The sequence below is a fragment of the Hyla sarda genome, chromosome 6, assembly GCF_029499605.1.
Source record: "Hyla sarda isolate aHylSar1 chromosome 6, aHylSar1.hap1, whole genome shotgun sequence".
Lineage (NCBI taxonomy): Eukaryota > Metazoa > Chordata > Amphibia > Anura > Hylidae > Hyla > Hyla sarda.
The window spans coordinates 267653202-267673609 of NC_079194.1; the positions used below are offsets into that span (position 1 = coordinate 267653202).

Genomic DNA, 20408 nt, shown 5'->3' on the forward strand with positions numbered 1-20408 from the left:
ACCTTTTTGGGTTCACATATACAATATGTCTACTTTATGTTTGCATCATAAAATTTATGAGTTTTAACTTTTGGAAGACACCAGAGGGCTTCAAAGTTCAGCAGCAATTTGGAAATTTTTCACAAAATTTTCAAACTCGCTATTTTTCATGGACCAGTTCAGGTTTGAAGTGGATTTGAAGGGTCTTCATATTAGAAATACCCCATAAATGACCCCATTATAAAAACTACACCCCCCAAAGTATTGAAAATGACATTCAATAAGTGTATTAACCCTTTAGGTGTTTCACAGGAATAGCAGAAAAGTGAAGGAGAAAATTCACAATCTTCATTTTTTACACTCATGTTCTTGTAGACCCAATTTTAGAATTTTTGCAATTGGTAGAAAGGAGAAAATTTTTGCTTGTATATGAAACCCAATTTCTCTCGAGTAAGCACATACCTCATGTGTCTATGTTAATTGTTCGGCGGGCGCAGTAGAGGGCTCAGAAGGGAAGGAGCGACAAATGGTTTTTGGGGGGCATGTCACCTTTAGGAAACCCCTATGGTGCCAGGACAGCAAAAAAAAAACCACATGGCATACCATTTTGGAAACTAGACCCCTCGGGGAACGTAACAAGGGGTAAAGTGAACCTTAATACCCCACAGGTGATTCACGACTTTTGCATATGTAAAAAAAAAAAATAATGTTTTACCTAAAATGCTTGGTTTCCCAAAAATGTTACATTTTTAAAAAGGATAATAGCAGAAAATACCCCCCAAAATTTGAAGCCCAATTTCTCCCGATTCAGAAAACACCCCATATGGGGGTGAAAAGTGCTCTGCTGGCGCACTACAGGTCTCAGAAGAAAAGGAGTCACATTTGGCTTTTTGAAAGCAAATTTTGCTCTGGGGGCATGCCGCATTTAGGAAGCCCCTATGGTGCAAGAACAGCAAAAAAAAAAACACATGGCATACTATTTTGGAAACTAGACCCCTCGGGAACGTAACAAGGGGTAATGTGAACCTTAATACCCCACAGGTGATTCACAACTTTTGCATATGTAAAAAAAAAAAAAATTTTTACCTAAAATGCTTGGTTTCCCAAAAATTATACATTTTTAAAAAGGGTAACAGCAGAAAATACCCCCATAATTTGTAACAAAATTTCTCCCGAGTACAGCAATACCCCATATGTGGCCCTAAACTGTTGCCTTGAAATACGACAGGGCTCCAAAGTGAGAGCGCCATGAGCATTTGAGGCCTAAATTAGGGACTTGCATAGGGGTGGATATAGGGGTATTCTACGCCAGTGATTCCCAAACAGGGTGCCTCCAGCTGTTGTAAAAGTCCCAGCATGCCTGGACAGTCAGTGGCTGTCTGGTAATACTGGGAGTAGCTGTTTTGCAACAGCTGGAGGCTCCGTTTTGGAAACAGTGGCGTACCAGACGTTTTTCATTTTTATTGGGGAGGGGGGCTGTGTAGGGGAATGTGTATATGTAGTGTTTTTTACTTTTTATTTTATTTTGTGGTAGTGTAGTGTAGTCTTTTTAGGGTACAGTCGCACGGGCGGAGGGTTCACAGTAGTTTCTCGCTGGCAGTTTGAGCAGCGGCAGAAAATTTGCCGCAGCTCAAACTTGCAGCCGGAAACTTACTGTAATCCTCCGCCCATGTGAGTGTACCCTGTACGTTCACATTGGGGGGGGGGGGGGGGACATCCAGCTGTTGCAAAACTACAACTCCCAGCATGTAGGGTCTATAAGTGCATGCTGGGAGTTGTAGTTTTGCAACAGCTGGATGCTCCGTTTTGGAAACGGTGGCGTACCAGACGTTTTTCATTTTTATTGGGGAGGGGGGCTGTGTAGGGGTATGTGTATATAGTGTTTTTTACTTTTTATTTTATTTTGTGTTAGTGTAGTGTTTTTAGGATACAGTCGCATGGGCAGGGGGGGGGGGTTCACAGTAGTTTCTCGCTGGCAGTTTGAGCTGCAGCAGAAAATTTGCCGCAGCTCAAACTTGCAGCCGGATACTTACTGTAATCCTCCGCCCATGTGAGTGTACCCTGTACGTTCACATTGGGGGGGGAACATCCAGCTATTGGAAAACTACAACTCCCAGAATGTACGGTCTATCAGTGCATGCTGGGAGTTGTAGTTTTGCAACAGCTGGAGGCACACTGGTTGTGAAACACCGAGTTTGGCAACAAACTCAGTGTTTTGCAACCAGTGTGCCTTCAGCTGTTGCAAAAGCTACAACCCCCAGCATGTACGGACAGCGGAAGGGCATGCTGGGTGTTGTAGTTATGCAACAGCGGGAGGCATACTACTTTGGCTGGGGATGCTGGGGATTGTAGTTATGCAACAGCTGGAGACACACTGGTTTGCTACTTAACTCAGTGTGCCTTCAGCTGTTGCAAAACTACAACTCTCAGCAGTCACCGACAGCCAACGGGCATGCTGGGAGTTGTAGTTATGCAACCAGCAGATGCACCACTGCAACTCCCAGCATGCAATTTAGCTGTTTGTGCAAGCTGGGAGTTGTAGTTACACAACAGCTGAAGGTACACTTTTCCATAGAAAGAATGTGCCTCCAGCTGTTGCAAAACCATAAGTCCCAGCATGCCCATAAGGGAATGCTGGGAGTTGTGGTGGTCTGCCTCCTCCTGTTGCATAACTACAGCTCCCAGCATGCCCTTTTTGCATGCTGGGAGCTGTTGCTAAGCAACAGCAGGAGGCTGTCACTCACCTCCTGCTGCTGCTTGATCGACGCTGCAGGTCAGTCCTGCCGCCGCCGCCGTCGTTGCTCCTGGGGCCCCGATCCCAACATTAACGCCGGGGATCGGGGTCCCCAGCACCAGGGGTGCACGTCCCGCACCCGCTCACGTCCACCGGAAGAGGGGCGGAGCGGGTGCGGGAGTGACACCCGCAGCAGGCGCCCTGATTGGTCGGCCGGGAATCCGGCCGACGAATCAGGGCGATCGTAAGGTGGCACCAGTGCCACCTCACCCCTGCAGGCTCTGGCTGTTCGGGGCCGTCTCTGACGGCCCCGATCAGCCTGTAATTCTGGGTCACCGGGTCACTGGAGACCCGATTGACCCGGAATCGCCGCAGATCACTAGACTGAATTGTCCAGCGATCTGCGGCCATCGCCGACATGGGGGGGCATAATGACCCCCCCTGGGCGATATGCCACGATGCCTGCTGAACGATTTCAGCAGGCATCAGGCACCGGCTCCCCTCCGGCTAGCGGCGGGGGGCCGGGAATGGACAGGACGTACTCCTACGTCCTCGGTCCTTAAGGACTCGGAAACGGGGGCGTAGGAGTACGTCCATTGTCCTTAAGGGGTTAAAGACCAGAGCATTTTTTGCTAATCTGACCACTGTCAATTTAAGCATTAATAACTCTGGGATGCTTTTGCTTATGAATTTGATTCCGAGATTTTTTTTTTCATGACATTTTCTAATTTATGTTAGTGGTACATTTTTGTTGATACTTACAGCATTTCTTGGTGAAAAACTCCAAAATGTCATGAACAATTTAAAAAGTTTGCATTTTTCTAACTTTGAAGCTCTCTGCTTGTAAGGAAAGTGGACATACCATATGGCATCATAAAGTTGACATGTTTTAACTTTTTTGAAGATATTAGAGGGCTTCAAAGTATAGCAGCAATTTTTCACGTAAATTAAAAAATCTGAATTTTTCAGGGACCAGTTCAGTTTTGAAGTGAATTTGAGGGTCTTTATGTTAAAAATATCCCAAAATGGACTCAGTTTTGAAAACTGCACCCCTCAACATATTTAAAATGACATTCAGAAAGTGTGGTAACCCTTTAGGTGTTTCACAGGAATAGCAGCAAAGTGGAGATGAAAATTCAAAATCTTCCTTTTTTTAGACTAACATATTCTCGTAGACCCATATTTTTCTATTTTTAAAAGGGGTAAAAGGAGAAAAAGTCCCCCAAAATTTGTAAGGAAATACCTTATATGTGAATGTAAAGTGCTTTGTGGGTGCATTAGAGGGCTCAGAAGAGAAGGAGTGACATTGGGGTTTTGGAAAGTGAATTTTGCTGAAATGGTTTTTGGGGGGCATGTCTCATTTAGGAAGCCCCCATGGTGCCAGAACAGCAAAATACACCCCACATGGCACATTATTTGGGGAACTACACTCCTCAAGGAACGTTACAAGGGCTACAGTGAGCCTTTACACCCCACAAGTGTTTGACAAATTTTCAATAAAGTTGGATGTGAAAATTAAACATTTATTAACACCCCTCCTGCCCTTACATTTTTTTCCTAGCTTTGAAAAGCTCTGTATCATACCTTTCCCCTTGCTCACATTGTGTGAGCTCCTGGCAGGAGAAAGTGGGTGTTCCCCAGAAGGTGTGATGTCACTGAAACCTGTGAGAGCTGTGCCTCCCCATGCCCTGCACGCACTTCCTGAGTTTGGTCTCCTGCCAGACCGGGAGGAGACCAAACTAACTGTTTGACTTGTGCAGGGAACAGAACAGAGCCACCTAGTGGCAGTTTCTTCAATCACATTAAAAACATATAAAGGTTGAGAATTTTAACAGCAAGTAAATAGCAAAGTGTCTTATAATTACATGAGAAACAATATATTAAAAGTTTAGTTTGGTTTGGAAAAATAGCATACTAATACATTGATACTAGATTTATGGGGGTAGTATGTTGATCCAAGGATTTATTTTGATTGCCATATTGGGCAATTGGCATCAGAATCGTGTTTTCTGTTTTGTTTTTTGGGGTTTGTTTTTAGCCTTCCTCTGGATCAACACAGTAGAGTTCTAGATTGAACTTGATGGACATCAACATAATAAATTCAGAAAGACTATTAATGTCAGACGAAAAGATGGCTACAGTCAGGGAAATATAAGTTTTTAAGCACTGAGGACCCCATTTAGTCCATTCCACTTTTTCACAGTTTACAACTGGATTATGTAATTGACCCAACAGAATCCTTTGAATTATCTCATTATGTCCATTAAGTTCTACCAATAAGGGGAGGAGATGAAAAAAGGCAAGGTGGATGAGAAAGAAGGGTGTGATTCTATATTTCTGCATATGAATTGTTATTTTGATCTAAGAATTTTTGTAAGCTTCTTTTGAGGCCCTCAACTGTGTTTGCGGTGACCAGTTCCTGAGGTAAACCAACAAACACCTCCAATGAGTAGTATCAGGATCAAGCAAAGCGCTGGAACTCTTCAAAGATAAAAGGATTTATTACCCATCATGCAACGCATTTTGCGGAAGACCGCTTCATCAGACCAATTCATGATGCCTAATGAAGCGGTCTTCCGCAAAATGTGTTGCATGATGGGTAACAAATAATTTTACTTTTAAAGAGTTCCATGGCCTTGCTTGATCCTGATACTAATCATTGGAGGTGTTCGTTGGTTTGCTGTCTATTGCAAATTACTTTGTAAATTACTTCTATTAAAAAAAAAATCTTTACCCTTCCAGTACTTATTAGCAGTTGTATTCTACAGAGAAAATTCTATTATTTTTGAATTTATTTTTTTGTCTTGTCCACAGTGCTCTCTGCTGACACCTCTGTCCGTGTCAGGAACTGTCCAGAGCAGCATAGGTTTGCTATGGGGATTTCTTCCTGCTCTGGACAGTTCCTCATATGGGCATCAGGTGTCAGCAGAGAGCACTGTGGACAAGATAAAAAAGAAATGAAAAAAGAAAAGAATTTCCTCTGTAGCATACAGCTGCAGTACTGTACTGGAAGAGTAAATATTTTTTAATCGAAGTAATTTACAAATCTGTTTAACTTTCTGGCACCAGTTGATTTAAAAAAAAATGTTTTCCACCTGAGTACCCCTTTAAATGTCTTTACTTATGACTAACTACATTTAATTATTTTAATATGGTACTGTTAGAATCAAAAAGCTTTACATATAGTACATCTTGGCAAAACATTAACCTTTCTAATATACTTTACCTATGCAAAACAATTCTAAAAAAAGAGCACTAGGGTCAAAATACCATCCAGAACATAATCCTGTCCAGCTGCAGCATCATCTTTTTCCAGCTGAAGCACAGTAAGTGACAAAGTTCAGGAAGTGAGGACAGGACTAGCACTCTTCTATGCTCACTGCTGTCCTGTCTTCCAGACTTCTGTCTGAAAATAGAGAGGAGGGGTTACAGAGCACCCTTCAGTAATTGGATGTAGAGGCCCAGCCCAGTAAAACAGAATCAGAAACTGAATGCATGGTGAGTGAGGGTGGGCTCATGTCCCTTCCTCAACAGTGGATGTCAAAATGAGTTTGCTTTAGAACAGAGGGATTTGTGTGCCATATACAAAAGCTAGATACATAAAAAAAAATGTAAATAATCTACATCACCTAGTGATTAACATATAGGAGCATTATTTATTTTTGTGATATGACAGGTATACTTTCATCACAACTAAAATGTCCCATGCCATTTGTTTAGTAGCATGTCTTTTCCAGCTCCAAAACATCCTTTCTATGAACTGATCCCCCAAGCTAAACAGTCCAGGTGAGGCCACACCAATGTTCTATAAAGCTATAATATCTTTCGGTCTTATGAGTCCTTGCCTGTTTTAACTCATGCCTTAGAAGCAGCTATTTGACATTGCATGTTGTTCTGTTGTCTATGCTCCACAAGGACACCCAGAGCCTTGTTTACCAGTGACTCCCTGAGTTTTACTTCCCCTAGGACATATGATACATACATGTTCTTAGTACCCAGATTAATAACTTTACATACTGTACTGTGCTACAATGCTTTCTGTCATCTGCAAAGATAGAAACAGTGCTGTTAACCCCATTCTCTATATAATTAACTAGCTGAGTACCCAGCCGTCCTGGTTTTTCCTACTTAATCCGTGTGGGTGACAGTGTTGCTCGCGAATATTCGCAATTCGAATTTTATTCGCGAATATTCGCGAATATAGAGCTATATATTCGTAATTACGAATATTGTTTTTTTATTTTTATTTTTTCACAGTACACATCACAGTGATCATCCCTCTCTGCTTCCAGCTTATGTGGTGTAAGACGGCTCTAATACTACTGTGTGAGACTGGTGTGCGAATTTTCGCATATGCTAATTTTTGTATATACAAATTTTCGCATATGTTAATTTACGCATACGCGAATATTCGCATATGCGAAAATAAAACGAGACTATTACGAATATGCGAATATTCGCGAATATGATGAATATTCGTCCATATATTTGCGAATATTCGCGAATTCGAATATGGCCTATGCCGCTCAACACTAGTGGGTGAGGAAATGCAACATAGGAGGAAGTACTTGTCCTCATATCCTGTCCTCATATCCCATCCTCATATGCCAAACTCATATCCCGAACTCATATCCCGACCTCATATCCCATCCTCATATCCCGCCCTCATATCCTGTCCTCATATCTCATCCTCATATCCGGTCCTCAGGTGGGGCTGAGTTGTAATAAAGAGATTGTAGACCAAAAATAGAAGGAGGTGTGGTTTTGTGGAAGTGGGCAGGACTTGAAAGCCGGACCAATGCACAAAAAGGGTAGAAAAATGGGTGTGGCTTAAATGGGGTGTGTGGCTGTGAGAGATGGGGTGTAGATTGCGGGAGGGGTGTGGCCGGAATGACGCACTCACCAGGAGATGCAGAGCAGAGCTTATGGAGTAAGGTACAGGAAGTCCTTTATACTTGCATGGGACTTAAGACAAAAAACCCATCCTTCACATAAGGGAGTAGGTTAGGGTTTATTTAACTATCATATATTTTTATTTGACATAAAAGTAACATGTGTACTAAGTTTCCTCAAAATATCTCCAGTCATTGTGAAGTTATGCTGTAACATACATTTCCCATAGGCTTGCATGGGACTTTAAACAAAAACCCCAACCCTTGCAAATGGGGGTTGCTTAGGGTTAATTTATCTATTCTATGTTTGTAGTTGATATATAAATAATGTGTACCAAGTTTTATCGAAATATCTTCAGACGTTTGGAAGTGATGCTGGAACATACACAGACACGTTTATTTTTATATATATGGATAAATAACTTTGGGGTACACTCCTTACATAACCAGGGATCATTCAGAGTGGAGATCATTGACCACCAATTTATAGGTACAGTGTTTAAAGGGAATCTGTCTTCAGTGTCACCCGCACTAATTTGTTAGTACAGGCTGGTAGTGCTGATGACACTGATGATAATGATACTTACCTATCCCCGATCTGTCGTTCCATTCATAAGGCAGGCTAGGTTCCTCTCTCAGCACTGCTACAAGCAGGCTTAAAGAAGCAGCAGCAAGTCATCTTGTAAAAGAGAAATAATTATATCCACTCCCACAGACCTAAAAGAATGGGGTGTAAGCCAAGAAATACTGCTTGTAACTGTCCTGGAAATATACTTAAATCTTCTGGAAAGCAATCAGGAAGTTTCTCCTTTGGTTCCGGTGCCACTGGAGCCACCACCATAGTACAAGACTGTACAGTTTCCTAATGTTAGACCCTGTCTCTATATCCCCAACTAGCTTTATCAGTCCCTGCATCTGGATTATCCATACTTGAGAGGGTAGAAATTCTTTTCAATTCTGTGATTATGTTACGATAAGGGGTCTGATCCAAATAAGGGTTCAACCTTTTACCAAAAAAAAAACCTCTAAGGCTATCCTTGTGTTTCCTGAGAATGTATTCAATGACTGATTGAATGTCTTATTAAATTCTATCAATATATTCACAAGTGCACTGCTAAAGTGATGGAAAGATCTAAAAAATAATAGTAGGTGACATGATGTAGAAGGGTGGCAGGAGTAAGGTGGGACCTCAAGCCATTGGTCCACAGGTTATGCCATAAATGTCCCATAGTGCGGCTCCCACCTCTGGGAGGGTAGTTCAGCATGACGCCAGAGGTAATCCATCTGCTACATATTGTTACCTTATGCGCTCCGGCCGCACACGCTGGCCGTGAGAGCATGGTCCCTGCTGCTGACGGGCTGGGACTCGCATCACGGGACACCCCAGTCCATCACTCACTGGGTGTTTCTCCTGCCCCTGCCTCTCTGCTCCGGCATGCGTATCCCCGTCCCCTAGGGAGCTTTAAAATTTAAAGGGCCAGTGTGCTCACTAGTGTAATTCACCTGTGGCTCATTGATAAATTCCTCCACCCTTCTCACTTCAATGCCGGATCTTTATTGTCTTGAGCCTGAGAGAAAGCATTCCTGTTAATGCCTTGGTGTGTTGCTGATCTTTGCTCCGTGACCTGACCTTGCTCCTTGCCGCCTGCCTACTGACCATTTGCTACGTTCCTGACTATGCTACTGTGCCGCCTGCCCTGAACTTCTGCTATCCTGACTACAAGCTGCCTTATCCCTCCTGTGCCTCACATCTCCTCAGCCGCCTTGGTGGTCGAGCCGTGCCAGGGGTAGCAACCTGGGTGCCACCTGCCCCAGCAAGTCCATCCAGCTTTGCTGTGGGCTCTGGTGAAAACCAGCGGCACCTTAGACTCCACTCCCTGGTACGGTCCGAGATATCTGCCACACAGGTCCAGCGGATCCACATCCACCAGGGTTCCTGTCTTCTTAAACGTGAGTGTTACACATATGGACGTCTCTGCTTCATATGGAGTTGGGTAGCGATTTGGAGTCAGCAGAGACAGTAATGAATAATACTGAAGAGGGCATGCTAGACAGGAGGGAGATGCCACAGCAAGGATAGCTAAAAGAGCTATGGGAATGTCTCCACTGCTAGTTTCTGTGAATTAACATGTATACATTTTGCTTTATATCTCCACAATGGCCACACAGAATGTGGTGAGTAATGCTCCTTTGGCAGTGGCATTGCTACGGGGATGCGGGCCGCACCAGGTGACACCCTGACCCAGAATGCACCACCATCTCCCCCCAACCCCAACCCAGCACAATCATGAAATAAAAAAATCTAATGAAATTTAATTGAAATTAAATTACATATACTCTGTGCCCCTCCATCCGTCTCCCGAACTTCGGACCGGAGAGGCTCCTTCTTCTTCCCCTCCAGCCGGCACTGCACCGCATCTGTGACGTGATGGAGCTCCACAGAAGTCCCTTACATCAGTACTGCCAGACAAGTGCAGCTTTAGAACTGGTGGCAAGAAGACTAAGCATGCCAGCCAGCAACAGTGAGAGGGGAGGGGAGGGGGGGGGCGGGCGGGGTTGTGGTAAGTTATGATAAGAAGAAAGCACAGTATAGGGGGGCGGGGTTTGATGAGCAGACACTATCACTATTCCCGGGGGGGGGGGGAGGGGGTGATGGATGACGAGGAGACAGTATTGTGGGGGGTGATGGATGATGAAGAGACAGTATTGTGGGGGGGGAGGTGATGGATGATGAGGAGACAGTATTGTGGGCAAGGGGGTGATGGATGGTGAGGAGACATTTTTGGGGGAGGAGGTGATGGATGATGAGTAGTGTTGCTCGCGAATATTCGCAATTCGAATTTTATTCGCGAATATCGCATATTCGCGAATTCGCGAATATTCACGAATATAGCGCTATATATTCGTAATTACGAATATTGTTTTTTTTTTTTTTCTACAGTACACATCACAGTGATCATCCCTCTCTACTTCCAGCTTATGTGGTGTAAGAAGGCTCTAATACTACTGTGTGAGACTGGTGCGCGAATTTTCGCATATGCGAAAATGTGCATATGCTAATTTTCGCGTTTGCGAATTTTCGCTTATGCTAATTTTTGTATATGCAAATTTTCGCATATGGTAATTTTCGCACATGTGAATATTCGCATATGCGAAAATAAAACGAGAATATTAAGAATATGCGAATATTCGCGAATATGACGAATATTCGTCCATATATTCGCGAATATTCGCGAATTTGAATATGGCCTATGCCGCTCAACACTAATGATGAGGAGACAGTATTGTGAGGAGGGGCGGGTGACACCATTTTCTACTGCATCAAGTGACACCAGCCCCAGCAACGCCACTGATCTTTGGGGGGAGATTTACCAAAAAGAGAATTTGACCAGTTGCCCAGAGCAATCAAATTGAGGTCCTTTTCAAAAATGAAAGAAACGATCTGATTGGTTGCTATGGGCAACTGGGCAACTTTTCCTCTGCACAGATTTTGATAAATGTTCCCCTATGCCTGGATAATCAGGTTAGTGTGGATGCCCCTAGTGTCTGTTTTCCTCTGATTAAAAACCTAGAAAGTATATGGAAGTGAATGTTTTATAAGAACAATACGTTCTTGTACAGATTATATTTGAGATTGTTAAAATGATTATTACTGAAGTGTTTGATGAGAAAATATCATAAAATTGTTCTGGTCTGTGACAGGTAAACCCGGTACTGCTACACTAATATCTCTACTGCTCTGTAACTCCTATGGCCATAAGGCCTCTTCGGAGATCACATGTAGAAATTAAGAATGCACCCACAACAGTATGTATGTAAAAAGAATGGAGCACTCACCCGGTCTTTATTTTTAGTTGCAATCTTCTAATGTCTTTGCAAATTTTGTCCTGTGGCCCATGGGACAATTTTTTGCATTGGGACCCTGTGGTTTCCAGCTATACCCCTGCACAGAAGAATAGTAAATAATCCAGTAAGTGTATACTCACACTTTGCAGGCAAAAGATAGCCACCGGTAATTTTTGCTTGTCCAGTCTCGCAGCCTCCTAGGGAGCTGCATTCAAGCTTCAGGAGTGGGCCTGCTGCCCTATGTATGCATCCATCCACTGAAAGAAGAAAGACAAAATACTGTATGTGAACAGTTCTGGTGACTAGAGATAGGAGTATAAAAGAAATAGTAGATAGGGAACAAAAGCAATCAGCATCAGGCATATACAAAAACAGAGAGAAGTGCAGCACCATGGAGAGCTACTAGCGTGCTCCATCTGTACAAGTAGGTATAGAATACAGATCTCTAAGGAGACTAGAAAAGATGGTGTTTTCACAGTAATCCTCCTGTGTTCTCAGGATTCACTTGATTAATACACATCGGGCTGATAATCTACTATCTAAGACACTAGCTTAACATCACCCCATAATTCTTGTCCTTCCGACCTTTATAAACGTGCTTCTTGCTGTCAATATTATAAGCTGTCTATGTCTGACTGTTCTAATCTCCCCCCTACCCACCCTCTCTGTGTAATGAATTTTCCCGCTCTCTCTTCGGCTGTCATGTTATAACTACTCTCTCTCCCTGTTGTCTTGTCTCCCCCTGTGGGACACAATTAAATATCATCTCATGAATTGGTTCTAATCTGGTAACTTGTAATTTAGCTGGAAATCAAATCAGCATCGTACACAGAGCAGACAACCTCTGTATATGCAGATTTAAAGAATCAGAATAAGAAAGTATCATCCTCCTTTTAAATGTAATTGTGAGGACTGTAATGAAAATAATAATAGTGAGGACTGTAATGGAAATAAAAAAAAGCTATACTAATTTATATAAATCTGTATAAAAGGAATCCTTCCTGCCACTTGTGTCTAAGCAATAAGGTTCTTTAATTGTAGTGCATCTGACTTCCTGCATCATTTTGTTCTTCAAGGTTTCTTCTGTCCAGTGCCTACCTCGACTTGTGCCAGTGATTGGACTTTGAATATACTCAGCCTGTCCTGATCTGTTGTCAATATCCTGCAGCTACCTGAACTCTGCTTGAAATGACCTACTACTTGAACAACTAGGCCTCTGCTATATCCTGTACCAAGCTATAGTCATAACAGCAGCTGCTAAGGTGACCCCACTAAGGGTAGAGGCTCTGGAGTTCACTACTTTAAAAGTTTACACCCCCTCATAGGGATTAATGCCTTAAGGACATAGCTATTTTGGCTTAAAGGTCACAGCCAGTTAAAATTTTCGCAGTTTAGTTTTTTCCTCCTCTTCTTTTAGGAGCTATAACTCTTATATTTTCCGACCCACAGACCCATAAGAAGACTTGCTTTTTGTATGACCAACTTTATTTTGTAATGACACCTTTCATTTTACAATAAAATGTATGGTGCAACAAGGGGTAAGGATTGAAAAGAAAACAGCAATTTTGCAACTTTCAGGGGTTTTCCTTTTTATGCAGTGCACTTTAAGTAAAACTGACATGCTCTCTTCAGTGGATCAGAACTATTAAAATGATTATCCATGTTTACATGCTTTTTTATTAAAGGAAAACTCAGCTTTCTCTCCCCCCCCCCCCCCCCCCCCACTACTGGCTGGTAGTGTGGGGGACCCTGATCAATCTGATGCCTACCGTGCCCGGATCGGCCACGCCGTTCGGCCGTAATAATTGTTTTTCTGTATATGTTAATTAGGTACAAACTGGCACAGGCGGGGTTACTGGCACTCTGACGTTAGCGCCGCTCGTCCGCAGTGCCATCGATATTCTTCCCCTCCCTCTTCATTACAGAGTGGGGAGAAGAGGGAGAGGCGGAGGGAGGGGAGGAATATTGATGAGCTGGGCGGTGCTGCGGATGAGCAGCGCCGACGTCAGAGTGCCAGTAACCCCGCCTGTGCCAGTTAGCACCTAATTAGCATATACAGTAAAATGAAGATTTTGTCCAAACAGCGGGGCTAATCCGGGCACGGTAGGCATCAAACTGATCAGCGTCCCCCGCACTACCAGCCTGTACCACTGGTTAGTGCGAGGGGGGAGCAAGCTGACAGTTTTCCTTTAATGTACACTGCTTTAAAAAAAAATCTCACTTTTTTAACAAACGAAGTATGTTTTAAAATGCCCTATTCTGATCCTCCATAACTTTCTTGTTTTTCTGTACATGGGGCTGTATGAGGGCTCATTTTTTGTATTCTCTACTGTAGTTTTTATTAATAACACTTTTGCATATGTCAGTTGTTTTTTTTTTTTTATAACTTTTTACTCTTTTTTTATACATTTGATGTGACCAAAAATCTGCAATTTTGGTCACCAGCACTTACCTAAAAATACAGATAGATAGTGCGGGTGATGCTGATTTAAGCACTATTGACCACATGCAAATTGGCGCTGCTGTTCAGGAAATATTCATATTGTTGCTAATATGGTTTACTTCTGTAAAGGGGCACTCCGCCCCTAGACATCTCATCCCCCCATCCAAAAGATATGAAATGGGGATGCATGGCGTGACAACACAGTAAGGTTATGGGTTGAACATGATAGACTTTTGTCCTTTTTTCAACCTTATGAACTATTTAACTTCAAGGCAGTAAAAACCTTTGAATATGTTTTGTGCATATTTCTGCAATTGTTTTATTTAGAGATGAGTGAGACGAGTCGTGCAAACCTGGATTTGATCTGAATTTCGGGCTGGCCACGGCTTGCAGAACTTTCAAACATTGCCAGGTTTGGATTGCAATGTGCACAATAAGAACACAAAGGGTGGCGGAACCTATGGCATTTTGGACACAGAAAAGGAGGAAGTACTGGGACAGTGAGATGACGTGAGGGTACACCCAACATACCTTGCAGCTATCACATGACCCCAGATTAATACAAGGATTTGCTGGTTTATGTGTCAATTAGCTCCCAGGCCAAGAGGACACAGCACATGGGGCGTGTAATAGACACAGATAAAGCCCCATGTACTGCATGTGGTCACCAGGAGAGCTTAACCCCTTAACTCAACAGCCTGTTTTGACCTTAATGACCAAGGCAAATTTTCAAAGTCTGACATACGTCCACTTATTTTGTAATAACTTTGGAATGCTTTTACTTATGAAAGCGATTCTGAGACAGTTTTTTCGTGACATATTGTATCCACAGTAGCATTGATGGATAGTGCGGGAGACACTGATTCCAATGAGCCCTAGCTTGCCCGGATCCGCCTGGCCGTTCGCCCGCAATTGTAGTTTTATTCTATGTGGAAAACTTGCTGTAACTGGCACAGGCAGGGCTTCTGCAGCTAACTGGCACTGACGTCAACGCCGCTTATGAATATTCATCCCCCCTCCCTCCAGTTCTCTCTCTCTCTTCGCCGCTCCTAACTAGAGGGAGGGGGGGGGGTGAATATTCATAAGCGACGCTGACATCAGTGCCAGTTAGCTGCAGAAGCCCTGCCTGTGCGGGGTAGGGACAGATCACTCATGTTGCCATGACAACGGAGGCCATTGTCAGTCCTCCCATTGCCAGAGCAACCATCGGTGCTCTGCTTTCACTTTGCAGAGCGCCGATCAGTGACAGAGGGAGCTCCCTTTGTTGCTCTAATAGACGCTGTAGTCTCCTCCGATCGCTTTACACAGTGAAGCAACGGAGGAGAGGGGGAAGGAGGAGACCTGCACCAGATCCCTGCTATCTGTCCATCTGTACTGACAGACCAATAGCAGCGATCGCAGGCCGGGGACCCCTGCGATTGGTCTCTGGCCGTCTTCAGGGAGGCTCAGCTGTGCATCACAGCCAAGCTCAATAAACTGTCACAGCGCCACCGGATATGCGGAATTGCTACATGATGATGTGTTTCCCTCTTTAAGCACTGAAGCTGACACGTTCCCTGAGTTTTTCCAGCAAGATGGTGCACCACCACATTATGGGAGTCAGGTCCGAGCATTCCTAGATGAACAGTTTACTGGAAAGTGGATTGGTCATCGTGGGCCAGTTGAATGGCCCCCAAGGTCTCCCAATCTGACCCCCTTAGACTTTTATCTTTGGGGTCATCTGAAGGCAATTGTCTATGCTGTGAAGATACGAGATGTGCAGCACCTGAAACTACGAATACTGGAAGCCTGTGCTAGCATTTCTCCTGCAGTGTTGCTATCAGTGTGTGAAGAGTGGGAGAAGAGGGTTGCATTGACAATCCAACACAATGGGAATTGAACACATTTTATAAGTGGTCAGAAACTTGTAAAAAAATTCATGAAAGAATAAAGTTACGTTAAAACCAAGCACATCATTGTTTTTCTTGTGAAATTCCCAATAAGTGTGATGTGTCACATGACCCTCTTCCTATTGAAAAAACAAAAGCTGGATTCAAAATGTCCGACTTCAAAATGGCCGCCATGGTCACCACCCATCTTGAAAAGTTTCCCCCCTCACATATACTAATGTACCACAAACAGGAAGTTAATATCACCAACCATTCTCATTTTATTAAGGTGTATCCATATAAATGGCCCACCCTGTACTTAATTTAAGTCTGTCAGAAAGTGGTTATCTGTGCACACAATGGGCCTCATTTACTAAGGATTTTCCAAGTAGATTATGTAGGGTTTTTTGCGTCACATGTGTTGTGCGCCCGAATTTCCAACAAAAAATTCAAAAAAACCCTACTAACACTCCACTTTACTCAGAAAACAAAGGGGCGTGCTAATCAAGGAAAAGGGGGATGTACGGGCGGAGTACCCCTTTAAGGTCCATATGTCAGGACTGCAGTCAAGCAATTAATTACAAGGAATACCGCTACTAAAAGTATTTAAATATTTGATTTCTTAATACCACTGGCTATCGGCACATTAGGATACAGGACTTAAAAGGGAAACTCCAGTGGAAAACATTTTTTTTTTTTTTCAAATCAACTGGTTCCAGAAAGTTAAACAGATTTCTTCCAGTACTTATCAGCTGCTGTATGCTTCAGATGAAGTGGAGTTGTTCATTTCAGTCTGACCACAGTGCTCTCTGCTGACATCTCTGTCCATGTAAAGAACTGTCCAGAGTAGGCGCAAATCGCCATAGCGAACCTCTTCTGCTCCGAACTGTTCATAGACTTCGATCCAGGAAGTACTCACAACACTGTGTGAGTGTATGGTGACTGCTTTCTTTGCTATATGTATTCTAGCAGTTACTTGGACTTTAACAATCTATCTTTCTTAAACCTTTACCCCTAACTCTGGGTTACTTTATGTTACTCACTACTCCCTACTTACAATTAAACCCTGGAGAAATCCACTAACATGGAGGAATCCATTAATGTGGAGGAAACATGTTGGTGGTGTCACATGTAGGAATTTCTAGGATGAGACAAAGGGTTAGAATAGGCAAGGGTTGTCTTCTAAGATTGGGTGCCCTGACAGTCCATGCAGGAGCAGGGGTGGTACCACAACACTTTACCTATAGGGAAGGTAACTCTTCCTCACTGTTCAACTATTTCCTTGCAGCAATACCTCTACTTCACATTTCTTAACTCATCAGGGTCATTTTTGGAAAAATACTGGAACAGACATGACACGTATCCGGAGACGTTGACTCGTTGACTCACGCATCATTTTCAATTCTAGTACCAGATATTTTTACGTGCATACTGCCATTTGGGCTAGACTTTATTGCTATTACTTTGCCCAAGTAGTTACTTGGTTGATTCAACTAAAGTGGATAACGTCCGGTCCTTTTGAACTATGTATTACGTGTTGTGGGGTTTATTTTTTTTTTATTGTGGTGTCCCAGCATCGGAGTGCATTCTGTCAGGTAAACATTGATTCAGGTGCCTGCGATATGCTCTGCTGCTCAGGTGGTGCTTTAATATTTGTTATGATCTTTGTCTGTTAATTTATGTTGTTTTTCACAGTACCGTTAAGAAATGTACAGTATTTCTATAAGGAGGTATGATGCAGAGTACCCATGTGACCCTGATTGCCCAATGGGAGGCCCCCTAGCTAGGCCATATATAGTGTATGTGGGTGGAGTTATCCAGTCTAGAGAGTCTAGGTGTGGAGTGCAGAGCTCAGTGTGAGCTGCAGTGTGGAGAAAAGACAGCAGGAGTGTGAGGTGAAGGGAAGCCTAAAGTAAATCTTCAAGCCAATGGCTGTGCCATTCTGCAAGTGTTCCCTGCCCAGGAGGACCTAGTAAGTTCATACCCTGGCAGTAATAGTTCATACCCTGGTGGTGTAGCATTAATTGGACACTATCAAACCTTAGTCAGTGTGGGAGGCCTCAACATTAAATCTAAAGTCCCAAGTAAAATACTAGGGCTCCCAAGGGTTTCACTGCATCTCCTCTACTCTAATCTGGCTGTGAGGATTTTAACATCTACTCCTGTTCTAGTAAAAACAGTTATCCGTAACATGGCATCGGTATATTTATCATCCCGCACCTGGCCAAGAGAAGCTGTCCCATCCTCGGACCGTTTAGGTTAACGGAGCCCTGGCGTCACAAAGTGATACATCTCACCACCCCGAGTCACAGTCTATCCCCGTGGCTGCCACAAAATGATGACATTAAAAGGTATATTTTAGTTGATTGTGTAGCCCGCGTGAATTCTGAATAGATGAACAGCTGCAGAAATCAAGCGCCACCCAGAACCATTTCAATGATGGATTTACATCCAAAATAGAGCCTAACGCATGCATACCACAGGTAAGCATAAGACACACACACCCCTCTACATTATTCTCTAATAATAGTCTATGCTGCACTATATAAGCAATAAACATTTTCCATGAGTACTTTTTTAAGTATGTGGAACCAGAGTGTGGAAAATATTTACTGTATAAAAAACAGCATATGAAGAAAATTATATTAGTCTAGTCACCTACAGCTAACATCCGGTAACTGTGCATCTTCCTCATCCCTCAAAATATTTTTGTTCCTATATACCGGTAAATGTATTTACATGGCGTTTATAGTAATTCTAAGCTAGACTGTCCTTGACAAAAAGCCTGTCCGAATAATGATGAGGTCACATAGTTTGATAAAATAGCAGTATGACACTGTCAGAGAGGGTAAAAGTGCAGGTACAAGAGAAGTACATTAACCCCTTAAGGACCACAGGCGTATGGATATGCCCTTGGTCGCTGGTACTTAAGGACCAAGGGCATACCTGTACGTGGCTATTCCGGTGATACGTGTGACCAGCTGACCCGGAGACACTTGGTGATCACACCCTCAATCACCCTCCCAGGAGTGCTGCTATTGGCCAGACGTAGCAGCTGGCAGAGGAGGGGTTAATGACCTCTTCTCACCGCTCTGCCGGCTTACTGAGTTCAGTCAGCAGGCAGGGCTGCTAGAAGGAGCCAGGGAACCCCCCCCCCCCCCTCAGCTGAGATCTGTGCCCCTCAGGGCTGAAGCGAACCAATATAGTGCAGGGTGAGATTGCTAGTAAAGGGAAAGGTGGGCGGTTAAAAAAAAAAGTTTAAAAAACAATTCTCCTCCCCCCTAATAGGTCCGCCACACATTTTTCAGCGTGACCCGTTCCCTATTAAGGGTTTAGGGCACTGCATTTGGCCCCTGCTTTTTTGGGGGGCCGCAGCGCTTTTTTCCCCCTAATTTTTAATCACACACCGTTATAGATAAAGTTAACACCAAGCACAAACACTACATACTCCCCCCACCCCAACCTCCCAGATAATGCGGCATGTCCCCCCGAAGTGATCCCACCTATGACCAGCTCTCGGTAGATGAGTCTCTTATCAGTTTTAAGGGGAGACTCATCTTCCACCAGTATATTCCCTCAAAGCGGGCGCGGTATGGCGTGAAACTCTACAAACTTTGTGAGAGTACCTCCGAGTACACTTACAAGTTTAGAGTATATGAGGGATGAGATTCCCGTATTGAACCCCCAGAATGTCCCCCCACTCTGGGTGTTAGCGGGAAACTTGTTTGGGACCTTGTGCACCTATTGTTGGATAAGAGTATACAAAAAAAGAGGATTGCAGCAGCACACATTCTGAGCCTAACACTCAACTATCCACTCACCTCTGCTGGGCATATAGCCTCTGACTGGGTGACATGCTGGATCCATTTAAAACTCCACCTGTGAGAAAGGGGGAGGGGTGCACAGCTAAACAGGGTGCCATTACCCCCTGAATTGTACACACAAGAAAAAAAGAAAGATAGCCGGCACAACAGCCTAATACACGGGTGCACACTGCCATGGCATCAGAGTATACAAAAAAAAGAGGATTGCAGCAGCACACATTGGTCAAAAAAATTGAGGCTCTTAGCGCACTTTTTGATCAAAAAGGTGTATTAGGCTGTTGTGCCGGCTATCTTTCTTTTTTTCTTGTGTGTACAATTCAGGGGGTAATGGCACCCTGTTTAGCTGTGCACCCCTCCCCCTTTCTCACAGGTGGAGTTTTAAATGGATCCAGCATGTCACCCAGTCAGAGGCGATATGCCCAGCAGAGGTGAGTGGATAGTTGAGTGTTAGGCTCAGAATTTGTGCTAGGTTCCCATCCTAAATGAGGCCACCTCCCCGTGGTGGATGGGGGACACGTTTTGATCAAAAAGTGCGCTAAGAGCCTCAATTTTTTTGACCAATGTGTGCTGCTGCAATCCTCTTTTTTTGTATACTCTGATGCCATGGCAGTGTGCACCCGTGTATTAGGCTGTTGTGCCGGCTATCTTTCTTTTTTTCTTTATTGTTGGATAAGAGTTATGCTGACCACAATTCATGGTTACGGCATCTCACCTGTCCCTGTGTGAGGTACCACAACAACGGTCCTCAAGCCCGATTGCATTCTGAACTACAAACAGCATATGGGGGAGTTGATCTTCCTGAAAAAGTCCTCAAGCCATACA

At 43.7% G+C, this 20408-nt stretch overlaps 1 protein-coding gene across 7 annotated transcripts in view; it reads right to left on the reverse strand.

The window, feature by feature from the left end:
• MACROD1 (mono-ADP ribosylhydrolase 1) overlaps positions 1 to 20408 on the reverse strand; it is a 578339-nt gene that overhangs the window by 177800 nt on the left and 380131 nt on the right. For all 7 annotated transcript variants that reach the window (XM_056527246.1, XM_056527250.1, XM_056527251.1 and 4 more), the window contains exon 3: positions 11592 to 11708. In XM_056527246.1, the coding sequence (XP_056383221.1) occupies positions 11592 to 11708 (117 nt within the window). The remainder of the gene's footprint in view (positions 1 to 11591; positions 11709 to 20408) is intronic.